The sequence below is a fragment of the Globicephala melas genome, chromosome 1 (assembly GCF_963455315.2).
Source record: "Globicephala melas chromosome 1, mGloMel1.2, whole genome shotgun sequence".
Classification (NCBI taxonomy): domain Eukaryota; kingdom Metazoa; phylum Chordata; class Mammalia; order Artiodactyla; family Delphinidae; genus Globicephala; species Globicephala melas.
The window spans coordinates 4961978-4979204 of NC_083314.1; the positions used below are offsets into that span (position 1 = coordinate 4961978).

Here is a 17227-nt window from a genome sequence, read left to right on the forward strand (position 1 = left end):
CAAAGTCATCAAAACGTTCATTCTGAGAGTCATGATTTCACCCTTTTGAAATTATACTTTAACATAGTCTTTTCAGAATTATGAGTTTACCTGCCTGAAATACCCCAGAGTATTCTCTTAGGGGTAGGAGTCATGCTTCCTCCAACGATACTAAAATTCAGCTCTTGCATTTGTTGTAAATGTATTTGTTTCCTGAGGCCTTAAGGCTGTCAGACTCTGGGGCTGTAGTTCCTGAGACATTCTAACAGAGATGACTGAGAAAACATTTTGCTCAAAGTCTGGTCCAAACCCTGCCCTTCCTCTTTGTAGAACATGCCAGCAGGTGAGATCCTGTCTTTGCAAGACCAAACTGTGATGGCCGTTGACTGTCACCCCCTGCTCAGCACAGCCTGTATGTTCATACCTGGGCGGAGAGCTTTCCAGTTTGAAGATGTAGAACACAGCTCGAAACACACTTTATGTGGATATTATGCTCACCTGCAGAATTTTCCTGTGAAATTTCCAGGACAGCGGCAAGAATAGCCACTGGTGTCACTGACGCAGGTGGCCCCGTTTGCACACAGGTGACTCTGGCAATTGTCTACATCTGATTCACAGTTCACACCGGTGTAGCCAGGCTCACACCTGCAGCGATAGCCGGCAACTCTGTCGGAGCAGTTGCCATGGATACAGGGGTTTGAAAGGCATTCATCAATGTCGAGTTCACAGTGTGCCCCTGACCATCCCACGGGACAGGTGCAGTGATGAGAACTGTACGTGTCTTCACAATGTCCTCCATGCAAGCAGGGGTTGGAATTGCAGGCGTTTAACTGCAAACAGCCAGTAACCACTGGATGTATAGAGATTTTGAGAAACTGCTCCTCCTGAGGTTTATTAATGAAACCATGAACATTTTCAAAGTAAGAGAGATAAATGCCACTGATTTCTATTGTACTTAGACACCCTCGCAGGCCCTGCGTGTTGTCACTAGCTCGCTCACCCACATAAATGTTTATATCATCCTTCAGGAAGCTGAGACTCCCAGTAGCCACTGCGCTGGTCACAAGAGGTGTTTGCTGGTCCACTTCCATTTGCCACCTGGAAGCCTGGGCCCGTGGATCTGTCATGGAGAGAGTCACTTGGTGCCACGCACCATCATTCACTGACTGCAGACTTGTCAGACTCAGCATGTAAAAACTGTTGCCACTTTGCAGCTGAAATAATAACTGGGAATCCCGAATGCTAATATTAAGGAATTCAGGCTCCTTCTCTGCGTGCAATATGATCGCATTTGCGTCCCTTGTTCTGAAACCAAATGTGATATTGGTGAGTTCTCTGGTAATATTCCCATTGCTCCTGAATAATATCTCACTGCTTTGTCCATTAAAAACAGCATTTGCGATACCTAAAGAGAGAAGGCAACGCCAATCAGCAACTTTACTAAATCTGTAATGTTTGCCTAAGTACCTTTAATGATCATCACGTTACTACCGTCATGTATGGATTGTTTGATACAGGCTAGGCACTCTGTTAGTCGCTTTTATATTATTTTTAATATGAAGTTCTCGAATGTAGGTTCATTGTTATTATCATCTCTATTTTACAGAAGAAGAAAGTGAGACTCACAGAGGTTAAGTAATTTTCTCACAGTCAAGTGGCTAATAGATAATTAAGCCAGAATGTCAAACTTGGGTGGTCAGATGCCAAAACCCAAATCATTTATTTCTTTTCCACTGAAATGCAGTACCTTCTAATGTTATTTTACAGCTGCTCCCACAAATAAAGCATTGGTTACCCGTTTTGCACATAAAGAAATCGAGCACAAAGAACTCACAAGTCTAGCTATAAGCTGGGCCTCAAGTGACACAGTTAATTAACAGTGGAGTCTGGCTTCTGAGTAAGCTGACCGGGAGGCACTTAAAAGTAGCATTCTAAATGACTGATTTACTACCTGGCAAACTCCAGTCATGTGCGGAGTCACCAATCTGTGCCTAACTCCAAGTAGCATCCTGTGGTTGGGCAAAATTATACAACCGTACCCTCTGCTCTAATATACGCCCGCATACATGTGACCACATGGGACCACAGCACTTTTGGGCAATCTTATTGCATTTTTCTATTAGACTGTTTTTCCAATTCCACAAGATCACTCGTTCACAGCTTGCTTTATCTCTTAAAATATCGAACCCTTTCTGTTTATGATCTCCTTTTTTACTTTCCTGAGAAAACAGGAGAAAGAAGAACTGCTTCAGTTTCCCACCTAATCTGTAAACCTAACAAATCTGGATCCACTCTGCTTTCCATTTGTTATAATGGATGCATTGTCCTTATTCTTATCTGTACAATAATAGAAAAAAGATCTCCTGTTCTCTGCCCCTGGTTCCTGACACAGGGCTTCTAAAACCCTGGTAAATTCCTAAGTGGTAAGAGCACTGCACTGGGAGCATCTTTGTTCTAATGAGACAGCGACTCTGGGTGGGCTCCTAGGTGGAGCCTGGATGCAGGCTGGTCATCAGGAAGACTAAGTCATGATTAGAAGCTTGAAATTGTCAGCCCCAGCCCATCCTCTAGAGAAGGAAGAGTGCAGAAAATGGAGTTAATAATTGGTCATGCTTACATAAGGAAGCCTCCATAAAATCCCAAAAGCATGGGGTTCAGAGAGCTTCCAACTTGTTAAACATACCCACACTGGAACGGTCATGCACCCCAACTCCTCGGGAAATAATCTCCTACACTGGGGACCCTCCCAGACCTCGCCCTATGTATCTCTTCATCTGGCTGTTCATCTGGGACCTTTATCACATCCTTTGATAAAATGGTAAACAATTAAGGGTTTCCCCGAGTTCTGTGAGCTGCTCTAGCAAATTAATTGAACCGAGGCGGGGGTCGTGGGAGCCTCAGATTTATAGCTGATCGGTCAGGAGCACAGGTGACAACCTGGGCTTGCGATTGGCATCTGAAGTGCAGTGGGGGGTCTTCTAGTGGGACTGAGCCCTTAGCCTGTGAGATCTGACACTATATCTGGGCGGATAGTGTCAGAGTTGAATTAAATTGAGATGACCCGTAGGACACCCAGCTACTGCAGCAGAATTGCTTGGTGGGGGGACCCCCGCATATCAGGTGTCAGCAGTGCTGTGCGTGTATTCCTACTGTGGGTTTTCCCTACTCAGGTGGGAAACTGTAGGTGCTCCAGCACACATCCAAGGGCAACTCTCCCAGTCACGCCTTGGGTCTCTTTCATTCTCACCTTTTTTAGATATTACTTCTAAACGTAATCTCTTTCTGTTCTGCATCATCATTTTCCCTCCCTTTCTGTTGCTTCCCATCAGCATAAGAATATGCTGTAATTGCTCCAATCGTAAAAAATAAAAACACAGGCAAGACCCAAGAGCACTACCCTGACCTCCCTCTACCCTGTTGCTTTCTTATTTCTCTAGTTCCTTTTCCAGCAAAACTTCTCCACATAGTTTTAGATTCACCTTGTCTCAAATTTCTCATCCCCCATTTTCTTTTTAATACCTTCAGCCTTGTTCCCCATCACATCACTGAAACCGCTCTTGTCAAGGTCATGGTGACCTCTGTGTTACTGATCCAGCAGTCAATTCTCTATTCTCATTATCTTCCAGCTTTCAGTAGAAATTGACCTTAAGACACTGTCTTTACCTCATGTGTGGGTCACCACACCCAACCTCGAACACTTTATTATACAGCCTATTCCAACCACTTCTCAGTGTCCTGGCTTCTATTGCGCTGCAGAGCAATGTACCAACCATGCCTTAGCTCAACACCTCCACGGTTACCATCACATTTAGAAAGGATTCCTAAAACCTAAACATGGCGGACAGAGTTTATGTGACCCGACCCCTAACTCTCCAATCCCATTTCCTGCCACCCTTCCTCATGCACGTACTACAGCCACAAAAACTTCTTGCTATTTTTTGAAGACGCCAAGCTTGTTCCCAAACCAGGCCTTTTACATTTGCGGTTGCTTAGACACGATATTGGCCCCCGATCTTCCCATACCGGACTCTTTCTCAACAAAATATGCGCTCAGATGTCACCTCCTCCGAGATGCTTTCCCCAACTATCCAAGTGAAAATGTTTCCCCCCCTCCCGCAACCCACTCTCTTTTTAATTACTCAGCTTTATTTTCTTCATAGCATCTTGTAGCTATTTGAAATTATACTGTTAACTTTCCTACTTGTTCCTTGTCTGTCTCTCCTCACTAGAACATGAGCTTTTACGAGATCACGGAACTTCTCTGTCTAGGTTCTCACTGAACCCGATGCAGGGAACATTGCCTGGCAGAAAACAGGTGCTCAGTAAATATTACTAAATGAATAATCTATAAAAATAACTCAATCCTTAATTCTGAAAAGTGAGATAATGATTAGAAACCACAGCAGGAGTAAATTCAAGGGTATCATTCAAGTGTATCATTTGACTGGATTAACATTTCACTTGATTTTATTGCTTTTGACTGTGGTGTTTTTTCCCAGCAAATTTGGGGTTGGGATTAGGCAGGAAAAGAGCAAGAAGTGTCTCATTACATGTTTCTGAATAAATGTTAACATGACAAATCTCATTAGCCCTCCAACTCCTGAAGGAAGAATACTGTCTGTCATGCTGTATAAACTAGTTTCATTGACCGACTGAGCACATGGAAATCACTTCTTGTGATCTGAGTAAAAACCGCAGTGCACGTTAACATTTATACTTTGCCTTTTCTTCAGGGAACTTTATCATAATAAACACACCTGTATCTAAGGTGGGTTGTAGTTTTTAATTGTCTGTTTTCGGATAGGATACAGAGATAGAAATGATTAAGTACTAAGGGCAAACTCGGGGTAATGCACGAGCTATACTCTCAAGAGTATGTTACTCTAGCAGAACTATCTTCCCAACACATCTCCCTAGAAATAAATACAATAGTGTCATGAGGTCACATCAAATGACAATTATACAAAATAGCAAAAGTGAATGCTAGGGTTTATACCTACCGGTTAGGAAAATTTCACCCCTCCTACTAATTTACATTTTCTCCCTTAAGATAAGTCATAATTTAAAAAATGTTACTGAGACTTTTTGAAAGGTCAGAGGCCAACTTTTTCCACTTTCTGTAGTGGCCATGCAGCAGCAGTGAAGGCCATTCATGCCTTTCTGACGTGGGGCATCCAAATCCTTTACGTGGAGACGGGGGCAATGCGCACCCAGGGTATGCTTCTTGGACCACCACTGTTTGTAGAAACCCTATTCTTTTTTTCCCTGTGAAAATGTTCAAAGTGATTTAAACCCCATTGTAGAATATAACTGGGACTGAGAACTTTAGTATTTCTGTCAAAAGATTAACAGTAAAATTAATAAGTAGTAAACTATTTTAAACAAGCAATTCAGAGGGCAGAAAAATGGAAAAGGTGCCATTAAAGTTCTGTGTCATATTAGAGGCCTGATCTCATTCTTTACGCAAATTCATCATGCTTTATTCATGTGTGTAGCATATTATTTCTTAAATATGAAACATAAGAGTATGTGTATTCTTTTAGAAACTGCCCCCCAAGTATATACACTGTGCAATACATTTCACATACCTTTTTGATATATGATTTTAAAATACAGAAACATAAAAGTAACTGTATTCTCATTCTCAGTCACTTTGGGGCTTGGTTGTTGATTTGGGCCTCAGGTCAGTCAACGCCTAGCTCCAGACCATTATTTTAGTGCAGTGTTTTCCAAGGTATTTTATGTATTTTTTTAATTGTATGCAGATAATGTAATTTAAGTCTAGAGCAGTTAAGTGAAAATACTGAGCTAAATTGAAGAAAAATATATATTTATTTAACAAATATTTACTGACAACCTCCTACATGTTTGGCACTATTCTAAGTGCTAAGAGTAACGTGGGAAACCAGACAGAAAATCTCCTTCCCTTTTGAAACTTATATTCCATCAAGGAAAAGATGATGAACAAGTGAACAAATACCTGTGTAACAAAACATCCAAGGATGATTAGAGCCATGAGGAAAAGTAAAGCCAGGGAAGAGGGCACTTGGGTAAAAAAGGGAATGGAGGGATGAGGCCCTTGTGAAGCTCTGGGCTGAGGGAGTTCAGGGTAGAGATGGTGATGGTGCATGGGAGCTAACTGCTGGGATGAAAGAACACTGGACAGAAAGACATCGGATGCACATTGAGGACAACTCTTAAAGGGTTTCTCCCACTAAGAAAGGAAGCAGGAACATGGGATGGTAGCTGGTGGGGATGGGAGGGATATCAAGGGAAATAGTTTGTAATGAGTAAATTTGACAGTATGTTTATATACTGAGGGGAAAACTGATGATGCTGGCGGGTGAGAGAAAAATTTCAGAAGCAAAATCTTTGAACAAGGGGAAGAGATTAGAATTGAGTGCGAACATAGACGGTTGGCTATAGACTGAACTGTGCATTATTTGAACTAGAAGAAAAGACATACTATAAATAATAGTGTGGCTACCACGTAGACCTGTCAAAATTGTAAAGATAGTATTCAAATTGCTAACATTTGGGAAATTGTGTTCAGTAGTACTGAATCTGGGCAGGAAAACCATTCAGATTGAGGGAAATACTCATGGCCAACACCAATCGAGTGCCTACTGCGCTTGGCTCTCTACACACGAGGTCATATAATCATCACACACACACCCATAGTTACCTACTTATCAAGTAGACGTTTTATCTTTTTCTTACAGAGGAAGTTTTAGATTATGGAGACGTATGAATTGCCAGAAGCCTCATAGTTAACCAATGACAATGAGCTCACACTGGCACTTTCACTCTGTATTGCCAGTAACAAGAAAAGAAAAGCCAAAAATCACCCGGTTAATTCTTTCTCTAGAAATTAGTCTTAAATGATCAAGGATCTAGGCTTGGTGCTGCTATGACCGCCGTTTCCCACTCAGAAACCCAGGGGCAGGATGAGGCTACTCTGGCTTATTACACTCCCATTAGGTTTGTTATACCACTACTCGCGCAGGGAGAAGCAGCCACACATTTCTCTGCTGAGCTGGAGTTGTCTGTATTCTTTTTCTGGGTTGACTCATGGAACAACTGAAATGCCCAGCTGAACTGGATGGTGATAAGTTTGAAGTGCACTTACATTCAAATCCTCGAGGCAGCCCCTGGCATTGGGCCCGGGGAGGGCACGGGCTGAGTTCACACCAGCGAACCTCCTGGCAAGCTTTCCCGGCTGTGTTTGCAGGGCAGGAGCAGGAGAAGTCGTCCCACAGGGAGTAGCAGATGCCTCCGTTGTGACAGGGGTTGGGCTGAGCAGACAATGAGTCAAAGGCATTAGAAGCGCCGGCAACTAAATATGGAAAAGACCCTGTTAATCTGTGAATGCTAATTTCCTACATATTTACATTTAGAACTTTTTATATCCATTGGCTGATAAATAGAATAAAACTTACTGCTACCATCGAGAGAGAGGAAAAGGGAAATAAAGAAAAATATACAATACTGATCTCCTGTAGCACAAGGAGGATTTTCAAAGGTGTAATTATATTCTCTGTAATTTATAAATGCACTTTCACTGTCACTAATGATAGTTTGAGTTAGAGACTTTTCCTCCTGTTTTTACTGGTGAGGAAACCGAGGTCCCTTTCGTTGTCCAAGATTCTATCAACAGTCAAACAGGGAAGTTGGTACTTGGATCCTCTGGGTCCCCAGAGGAGTGACACCATCTCCCCTCCAGCTCTGCCTCTGAATCAGAACTGTATCATAATTTGAGTTCTCACAAGGTTTCTCACAAAGTGTTCAAAACGGAAGTATTGATAAAGGAATTTCTGAGAGCTCCGTCTTTATTTATGCCCATTCCACTGTTAACATGTAATCTAGGCTAGTGACCCAACCTTGTTAAACGCCAATTTCCTTTTCTGTAAATAAAATCAATGGAGAGAATAAAAGTGCCTGCTTTGCACAGTAGTCCTTCCACAGAATGAAATGGATTGATCCATGGAAAATCGCACCTGGCACATTGGAGGTGCCCCTATAGTAATGCTACAATGATTCATTTTTATGTATTTAGAAGCAAGCCCAGTACATGGCAATAGTTGGAACTCAATAAATGTTCAACAGATAAAATGCCTTTCCTTCTTTTCCTCTGAAAGCTCATGCAGAGCTGACAAATTCACGTATTGAAGTAGCTTTCAGAAGAGCATACAAAATATACAAAGTAAAGCGTGGGCTCTGAGTAATTATATTACAGAAAATTTCAAATCCAACTCCCAGAAGGAAGTTACCTCTCAGATTTTTTTTCCTTATTGACTTAGTAGATGTTCAAAACAATGGTAGGTGGGCATTTAAGATAAAGTTAATGGTATCTTCAAAATGAATTAATTCAGTTAAACCTCTGGGATGCCATTAAGAATTTGGGAATTAAAATACAATTATTCTTAAGTCATTTGGTTGTAGAAGACGTAGTTATTTTGGTTGGTTAAATGGACCATAATGGCAATAAGATCAAGGCCACACTTTCATGGCTCAACATAAATCCCCGAGTCCTGCTGGGAAAGTATGGATGAAGCATTATTCTACAGCTAGTGGGTCAGTAACACCATATTCACATACAAAGAACAGTTATAATAAATTATCTATTTAATAAAATGAAACTTTTAGCACACAATATGGACATAGTTGGTATGAATAATCCTACCTCACACAGGTTGTCTCCGGGACAGCCTTGGGTCACATTGACAAGAACTGCATCTTGGGCTGCGTTGCTCGTTGAATTTGGAAAGAATTCCAGATTTTCGTTGTTTAACCTTATATCTTGAATACAGCCTTTGAAGAATCCACCATTAACTTCAGTCTCCTGCCTGTCAGGCAGTCCACCAATGTAGAGGACATCTCCTCTTTGGAGTCTCCACGTAGGAGCAGAAATAAATCCTAGGTTTTGTGACGACTGATACAGTTCGATTCTATTTGGCTTGATTTTCAAAGATATCAAGTGGACATTTCCATCGCTGAGAACAAATTTTACTAATGATTTGGGAGAACCTGGAGTTAGCATTGCTAGTCTGCCATGCTCTAGCCAAACACGGATGTATTGGCAAGTGTCATTTTCCAGAGCTAGGAGCAAGCCCGATGGACGATGTGTTCGAACAAACATGGAGAGCGTGAAGGCCTCTCCGTAGCTCTTGTCAAGATGGAAAGCCGCATATCCAGTGGAGTCATCTTGGCCAAATCTGCCTGCCACATACGCTTTAATAGAGGAGGAGAGACAAAGAGGAAACATCTGAAGACACACATGCATATATATATATATATATATGTATGTATATATACATATATGCACATTCATATTTTTAAAAGTTCAAGACAGGCTTATTCAATAGAATGACAATTTGAAAAGTCATCCCTGACTTTCTGAACTTCTGAGTTTACTTTATTCTGAAAATAACTAGATTTTGGTTTATAGTTTATAGTTGAAGTTCACTGATCACAAAGAGAAAGAGAAGATTTCTGCACCGATAAACTTTTGAACCTCTTCCTCATTGCCCTAAAAAGGTGGGGCTTAAACATGGAATATCAGATACTACTGCACTCCAACTTGATTTGGAGAAATTTGGGAAGCAAGAGCTCTTCCTGCAACACATGTAAGCAGACTGAGCAATCGTCATCGCTGCTATTTGGGGCCATGCTCAAACAAATGGCATCAAACCTAACTGTTCCTTGTAAAGTACAGAAACCAAGAATTAGATTTGCAAATCCTCTTTTGGGAAGATACCCCTAATAATATTAAGAGGCAAGGCAGTTGAACAAAGGAAGAGGAGGACTCTTCCTTCTTTGGTCCTGGGTGGGTGAAGGAGAGGCATGGGGCACAAAGTACTAGGGCAAAGCTGAGTTCTGAACTCACCCAACATTTCCTGTGGACAGAGAGATTTCTAATGCATTGACGTGGCAATGCTATCGATGTGCATCACCACAAATAAACTCTTTGAGAAGTATAAAAATAAATGCTGACCTTCAAAATCATTGATGATATAGTAGGAACACAAGTTGTTGTACTCCTAAAGCTGACATTCCATTTGGGTGGAGGTTATATAGTATGTCAGGTGGCGATAGGTTCTTTGATATACAAAAACTCAGGCAGAGAAAGGGACTAGGAAGAGCTGCAGGAGGGAGTGGAGCTGTCATTTTAAATGGAGCCATCAGGGAAGAACTCTCTGAGAAGGTAATATTTGAGCAGAACCCCGAAGAAAGTAGAGATATTACTGCAGAAATTCAGGAGATAAATGATGGTGGCTTGGATCAGTGGTCATGGTGCAGATGAGGAGAAGTGGTCAGATTTTGGAAATGTTTTGGTAGAACCAAAACCAGGATTTTCTGGGGCAAGTTGCTCTCCAAGGCTTTTGGTCCAAGTAACTAGAAGCATTGAGTTTCCATTTGCAGAGATGGGGAAGAAAACAGGAGGAACAGATTTGGGGGAGAAATGAGATTCCATATTAAATTTGAGATGCCCTATTAGATATCCAGGTGGAAATTTCTAGTCAGCAGTTAGATATAGGGGTTCAGGGGAGACATTCTAGGCTAGTCACAGTAATTTTGGATTTGTCAGTGTAAATGTGGCATTTAAAGCCCTAAGATTGGAAGAGATCACCAAGAGAGTGAATCTAGAGAGAGAAGAAGAGGTCCAAGAACTGAACCCTTAAGCATCAGACATGTGGAGGTAAAGGAGATGATAAAAGAGTAAGACAGAAAGAGAACGAAGGGAGAGTGACACCCCATAAGCCTAGTAAGGAAAGAGTTTTCAGGAAGAGGGCGTATTCAACGGTGGTAACTGTTGCTGAGAGGTCAAGGCAGATGAGGACTGAAAAATGACCACTGAATCTTGCAATCTGGAAATCACTGATGAACTTGACAAGAGCATTGTCTTAAACATATTGCTGTCTTCAAGTCTTCACATCCCAATCCTAACCAGAAAAAAAGCACATTCCAGCATGTTTAAATGTTGTCATATGGTTCCACTGAAGTTTGAGCAAAGGTGGGACATATTTTATTTTAGCTGAATTATAGTGAAGCTTGCTTAGGTAACCATCTGTGTTTGAAGACCTTCTGCATAAAAGTCTGCATTTTCAGAATTCTGCCTTGATTTTCGACAGGAACGTTACATTTTGAATCTGCATTTGGAGACCACCTGCTCCAGGCAACTACAGGTAGCTTTCAAAGTGCATTGTTAGATGTAACAATCCGTTTGAAGAGGCTAACATCTCTGAATGCACGGCAGCACTTTCATATGAGATAAAATGCTCAATAAGAAAATGTGGCTCTTGAAGTTCCCGAGGTTTGGGAATACGCACAGAATTGCTCTGCCTCAGGGGTGGTCCCCGCTGGTCATCCTGGGACGCCTGCAGCATCACTTTGTGGATCCAGATGAAAAGACAGACAGAACACAGAGCTGTCTCTTTTTCTCAGAAGCTTGACTCTCCAGCAGTCCTATTCTTCAGAAATCACAAGCAAGTAGTCAGAGCACATGATTTACTACATGATTTTAGAAACACCTGACGCCATATATGACTTGTCTGTGGACACGGAAAGAATGATTCTCATATGTGTTGTTGATGTGTCATGAAGAGGGACGACAAATAGGGCTAAGAAATAACCAAGTTTTAAGGATTGATGGACTACAACAAGAAGAAATGTATTTAGAATAAATAAAAGCCACTTGGGTCTAAGTGTCCTTCATTGGTTTAGGGTGGAAAAAGCAGAAATCTGTGGCACCAAGAGGGAGAACAGCTCAAAGTGAACCAGTCATAGAATGTGGCTGCCCACAGGTCAACGGGACATTAGGCTGCAGAATAGAAGAACATTCTCTGGAATGAGAAGGTTACAGTCCTGTGTCACTCTGCACTGTCAGGCACATCTAGGAGCCAGATAAGCAGATTTATTCCAGAGCAAGCAAGCAGCGGATGGAGTGTCTGAAAACGATGTCAGGTGGAAAACATTAGAAGAAACTGGGTGTGTTTAGCATGAAAGGAGTGATGGCTTGGATGGTACAAGACACTTTTCTTCAAACATTTGTGTTCTCAAGAAGAAGACATGTAAGTAAGGTTGACATTGGCTTCAAGAGTTACAATGCTGCCAATGAATGGAAGCTATAGGTCATCATATATTATTTTAGTACAAAAAAGACAACTTCTAGGGGATTTCTGGGAAGATGGAGTGTGAGTGAGTTTCCCATTCCTGAAGGTGTGTAAGCAGAGGTTTGGGCCACTACACTTGGGTGCACAACAGTGTAAAAAATTCAGTCATGGAGTGAAGCTCCTTCTATATCTAAGAAACTCTAATTCCAAGCAGATAAGAGTGTCAAAGTTTAGATGTACGACTGAAGATAAAACATATGTCAATTGCCTCTCTTAATCAAATATTCTCTAGAAGGGACGAGGTCGGTGATACCTTTATCCTGAACAGTATCCTGGAAGCTCCACGTTCCTGGACACAGCCAGGGCGATAAGATACACCGCGACGACCCTGCAGACAGCTCTGGGAACTAAGCTTTGAGAAACTCTTTTCTGAACTCTTCTTATTGAGACACTTGGATCATTTTTAAAAAATCAACTTTAAAATATAGGAAGCCTGTCTGTCTGTCATGTTTCGTCAGCCAGCCAAATCCTCCATCCAGTCTGCTTGTTCCTTGCAATGGGTACCATGTTTGGGAAACGCTGAGCCAGGATCATGAATTGGGTGAAGTTTTTGCCTTGTACTTTTTAGCCCATCTCCTCCTGAACATCTATGTACAATGACAGGAAGATTCCAGGTTGTCCTTACAGCTTGTAAGCATCTTTTGTGATGGGAATAAACTCCCCAGCAAACATTCCTCAAAGATGATAGCAAATACAAAATACTTTAAATTTATGACTAAGAGGTGATATGAGAAATATAACTTTTCTTAAAATTATACCAAGAATTTTCAGAAAGGGACGATTTTACAGAACTTACTCCCTAAAAAGATATCTTCTGAAGCTAAGCATTTTCATGAGGATTAAACAGTTTCAAAATAGTGGAGGGGTGGGGGGCGGCCGGGGGAAAAGGAAACTGGAGGAAGAGAGGGGACAGCTAACCAATTCAGGAACTGGGCTTAAAGACTCTGTGATTTTCCAAGTTGGAAAAAATAAATTAAAGAAAACCAGAACCCACTGGATTGGCATCCCTTGAATCTATTTACCAGGACAGTTAGCATCCCCACAGTCAAGTATTAACCTCATGGGTCACTGCACTTGGAAGCTGGTCAAAATGAGTCAGCATCTGTTTGTTATTTTGTATATGTAGTAAAAATATTGCCTTAGGTCAATTAAATTTTTCTTCAAAAAGTGAACATTGCTTCAGCATAATCTCCCCTTTTCTCCTTTAAAAATATCACAAAACAACTTGCCATTCCCTTTAAAATATTACATAGAGCTAGTAGACGCCAGGCCTCATAGTCAAGCAGGTCCGTGATTTGTAATGAATATTGTGGTCAGGGGGAGACCGTGAATAGCTTCTAATAATTCTTAGCCCTTCATACACGGAGTAGGGTATAGACCAAGACTGGTTTCAATTTTACTTCATATAAAGCAAAGAAGACTATTTACCAGATGTTGTCCTATTTCACGTTACTCTCAAATCTTGGGGTAAATTACAGCTGCACTTCAAAGCAGTCTGTTGCAATTACCTTTCCAACATTTGCAATGCAAGAGAATAATAAAAAGAAACAGGTATGTATTGATCACTATCAACAGCAGTCTTTGCAACAATGTCGGAAGTAAGGATTTTGAAATGCATTTCAAACTGATTTGCTAGAGAAATTAGATCAATTAGTTTACGGCATCTACCAAGTTTCAGTGTTGTTACTTTTTTTAAACTTTTTTCTTTCTTTTTTTTCTTAGGACACATAGGTAAAATACCTGTTTTCTCCAATGCAACTCTGGAAAATACACCTTTGCATAAAATTGGTGGTTTGTAAACGTGCTAAACTTAAGCATGATTTTGGAGCTAGTGTGAACTGCATAGAGAGGAGGGCAAGGAAGTAACTACGTACTGAGAGTCTACTATGCACGCGGCATTGTTCTAGAATTCGGCATTGACTAGTTTCATGTCTAACGGTCCTGTTTTTCCAAAAAGATTACTCCTCTTTCAAATAAGATTTGCAATAAATTTCTGATACACAACAAATGGTAAAATTGTAATAGCATTTTGTAAACACCAAGATGTAAACCCATTTGGATGGGAGCTATGGGCTTAGTTTTCACTTCTCTGCATGAGTGAAACCCTGGCGTCCTATGAATCCACTCAGATTTAATTAAGGTACATCATCAGCCTCTTCCTTTTCCTGTCAGTGGGCAGCCAGCCGCAGAGTCCTGAGGGCTCCTGATGATTCATAACCAGCAGGAACGGCCTGGCTGTTTTGTCCCAGCTCTGCTCTGAGGCACAGCCTTCCTGGCGCCCTGCCCCTCTCACCTCTGTGACAGCTCCGGCCTCGGTAGGGCCGGTAGCAATCACACTGGTAACTAAGCCACAAGTTGAGGCAGCGTCCTCTGTTGTGACAGGGTTGGCTCTCACACCAGTCCTTTCTCGTGCAGCCTGCCTTGACATTTAATGACCAGCCGGACGAGATGTTCTCCAGGGTGATGGGATTCGAGTCAAGTTGAACATCTTGGAGGCAGCCCACAAGCGAAGGTATGGATGGTCTATTATAGACGTTAAGCAGAGCAACACCACTGTGGGCTGTTCCCTCTGGTAAACCCCCCAAAAAGGAGTTTTGTAAAGCACATGTTGACCCATCGCTTCCAAATGGAGAAGGAGCTCTCGTGATGCATGTTCCCAGGCAAGACTCGTCAAGTAAGGCAAGGGTCACAGCCTCTGCAAATGTCACCTCCACTGCATGCCACTCCCCATCGCTGGTGCTGTGGGAGATGAACAGGACCACCTTTGGCTGATCCCTGACTTGAACTGATAAGTGGACGTAGCCACTGAGCAGCTCCAGTACCACAAACACGTCCCTGTCACCTCGGAAGAGTAGAAGTGCCACTGGCTGGACAGTCTGAAACCTGAGGGCTATTGTACAACCGGAGTCCTTGGCTGTCACTGAGCCACTTGGGACCCACAGGAAGCCATCACCCTCAAAAGAAAGTGTGGTGACCGTTTCACACCGTGACCCAGTATAGCCAGAGGGACACAGGCAGCCGAATCCATGCTGGCCATTGCGGAGGTGAGGGACGCATGTTCCATTATTTAGACATGGGTGATCAGTACAGCTGAGGAGCAAATCAGAACAGTTCCTTCCTCCATAAAATGCTCCAGAATGGTTATCAAATGGGCAACGGCAAGTGTAAGTCCCAGGCAAGTTCTCACAGGTACCACCGTTTTGGCAAGGGCTTGAAGAGCACTCATCGACGTCCTCTTCACAGTGGACCCCTGTTCAGTGATAAAGAACAGATTGAAATTACATATATTCAGATCAAAAATAGAACTTTCTCATAATCTTCATGTATAATCTTTTGGAGGTGCAGAACCAGCTCAGGTGTAGGGAGTGTAACAGAGCGAAATGTGACTAGAGACTGAGGAGCTGATACCAATTCCATCATTCTGCACGTATGGTGCACAGAAGTGCAGTCATGGTGAACCTTGAATTCTCCCTCTAGAAATAGGTTATTTGCCAAAAATAGTTGACTCAAACTATCATTGTCAGATATATATGTGACACTGAATATCATAAAAATTTTTTTAAAAGAGAGTTAGATTGCTATTGGGAACAATGCTAGACACAAATTATTTACTTGGGGACTTAGTTCCCAGATATTGTTTATCTTGCCCTGGGCTGCTAATTTCACTCTATTCTACTTGGAAACAGCGATCTGCCTTCTCCATTTTTTGTACCTCCCCGTAATCCCTAGACACACAGACAGTCCAGACAACTCTCTCTGTGGAGGGCTTCTGAGGAGAATGGAAGGTCCCATAACCTCCTCTCCACAAGTCTAGTATAAACCATGAAATCTATCCAATAACAAGTTCCGGTTTCTAGTTTCTTTACTTTCTTTTACTCTTTTTCCTGGTTCTAAGTCAAAAAAAGGTATCTAATTAGAGAATCGTTAGAATTCATTTAATCCAGGTAACAAAAAGAACTATAACACTTTTTAAGAGTGATGGCTATTGCTTCTTAACGAAGTTCAAATGAACAAATAGTGTTAACAAAAACTGACACATGTATAGGACTCTGTGGCTTCGACAGCACCATCATCCACGTTATGTGTTTGTGTTTACAGCAATCTCCTGAGGTTTTCAAGGCAGATAGACTTAGCTCTCTTTCACAGACAACACTGAGGCTTAGAAAGATTGATGTCTAAACTCCAAAGCACTTCTACAATCTGGTTTTCAAAATCCAATCTGACACTTTCTGTTTTTTAATTGATAACTTAGTGCATTCTTGTTTTTTGTTATTACTAACATGTCTGTCCTATTTTCCCATTTAACTCCACGCCTAAGTGTGTGCTTCTTAAATTTAATCAAAGGCTCCTATACTGATAATGTTGGATCTGAATCCCAGCTAGGCAGTGAGCAGGTTACATTTATTTTTTGTGTCTAGGTCTTCTGATCTATAAAATGGGGTTAAAAATAGTATCTGTATCACAGGGCTTTTTAAAGGTTAAGTGAGTAAAGACACATAAGATGCTCATAACATTGCTTGATATATAAGTGACTTCTCAGTAAGTGTTGGCTGTAATTAAAAAGTAATAACCAAAGAAATTACCCTCGCATGACAAAATCAAATAGCACTGTCATCATTGAGAGAGACTATTTAGAAAGTGTGGGCATACGGAATGACCCACAAATTGCATAACTTTACATAATGAGAGATTGACTTGGACAGCATATTAGGCTGGAATCTCATTAGATCATGCTCTTCACGAGGGAAGGGAAGCTGTTTGATTTACCAACGTATGTCTAAAGCACAGCACGATGCCTGGCTCACGTTTGGCACTAGGTAATTAATTTTTGTATGAATTGATTAATGATGACCTTTGTAAGGTGATTAAAATTTTTATACTGCATTTAACCTCATCTACTCCAGAGCCCAAAGTGCTCTTTTTGTGTCTATTTTGAGATAAATTTACCTGGTGGCACAGTGGTTAAATTTTTGCCCACAGCCATTTATGTACCATATATTTAGACCCTTGATTGGACCCTCCTGTACTTATATTTTACTTTACTTGGATTACTTTCATACAATCTTTGTTAATCC

At 41.5% G+C, this 17227-nt stretch overlaps 1 protein-coding gene across 5 annotated transcripts in view; it reads right to left on the bottom strand.

Moving 5' to 3' along the window:
* The window catches only part of CRB1 (crumbs cell polarity complex component 1), a 267605-nt gene that overhangs the window by 37243 nt on the left and 213135 nt on the right, over positions 1–17227 (bottom strand). For all 5 annotated transcript variants that reach the window (XR_009563008.1, XM_060294412.1, XM_060294325.1 and 2 more), the window contains 4 exons: positions 14446–15402; positions 8663–9210; positions 7109–7274; positions 478–1384 (listed from right to left, as the gene is read on the bottom strand). Coding sequence is in view for 4 of the 5 variants with exons in the window: in XM_060294412.1 (XP_060150395.1) it covers positions 478–1384; positions 7109–7274; positions 8663–9210; positions 14446–15402 (2578 nt within the window). In the remaining variant the exon portion in view is untranslated. The remainder of the gene's footprint in view (positions 1–477; positions 1385–7108; positions 7275–8662; positions 9211–14445; positions 15403–17227) is intronic.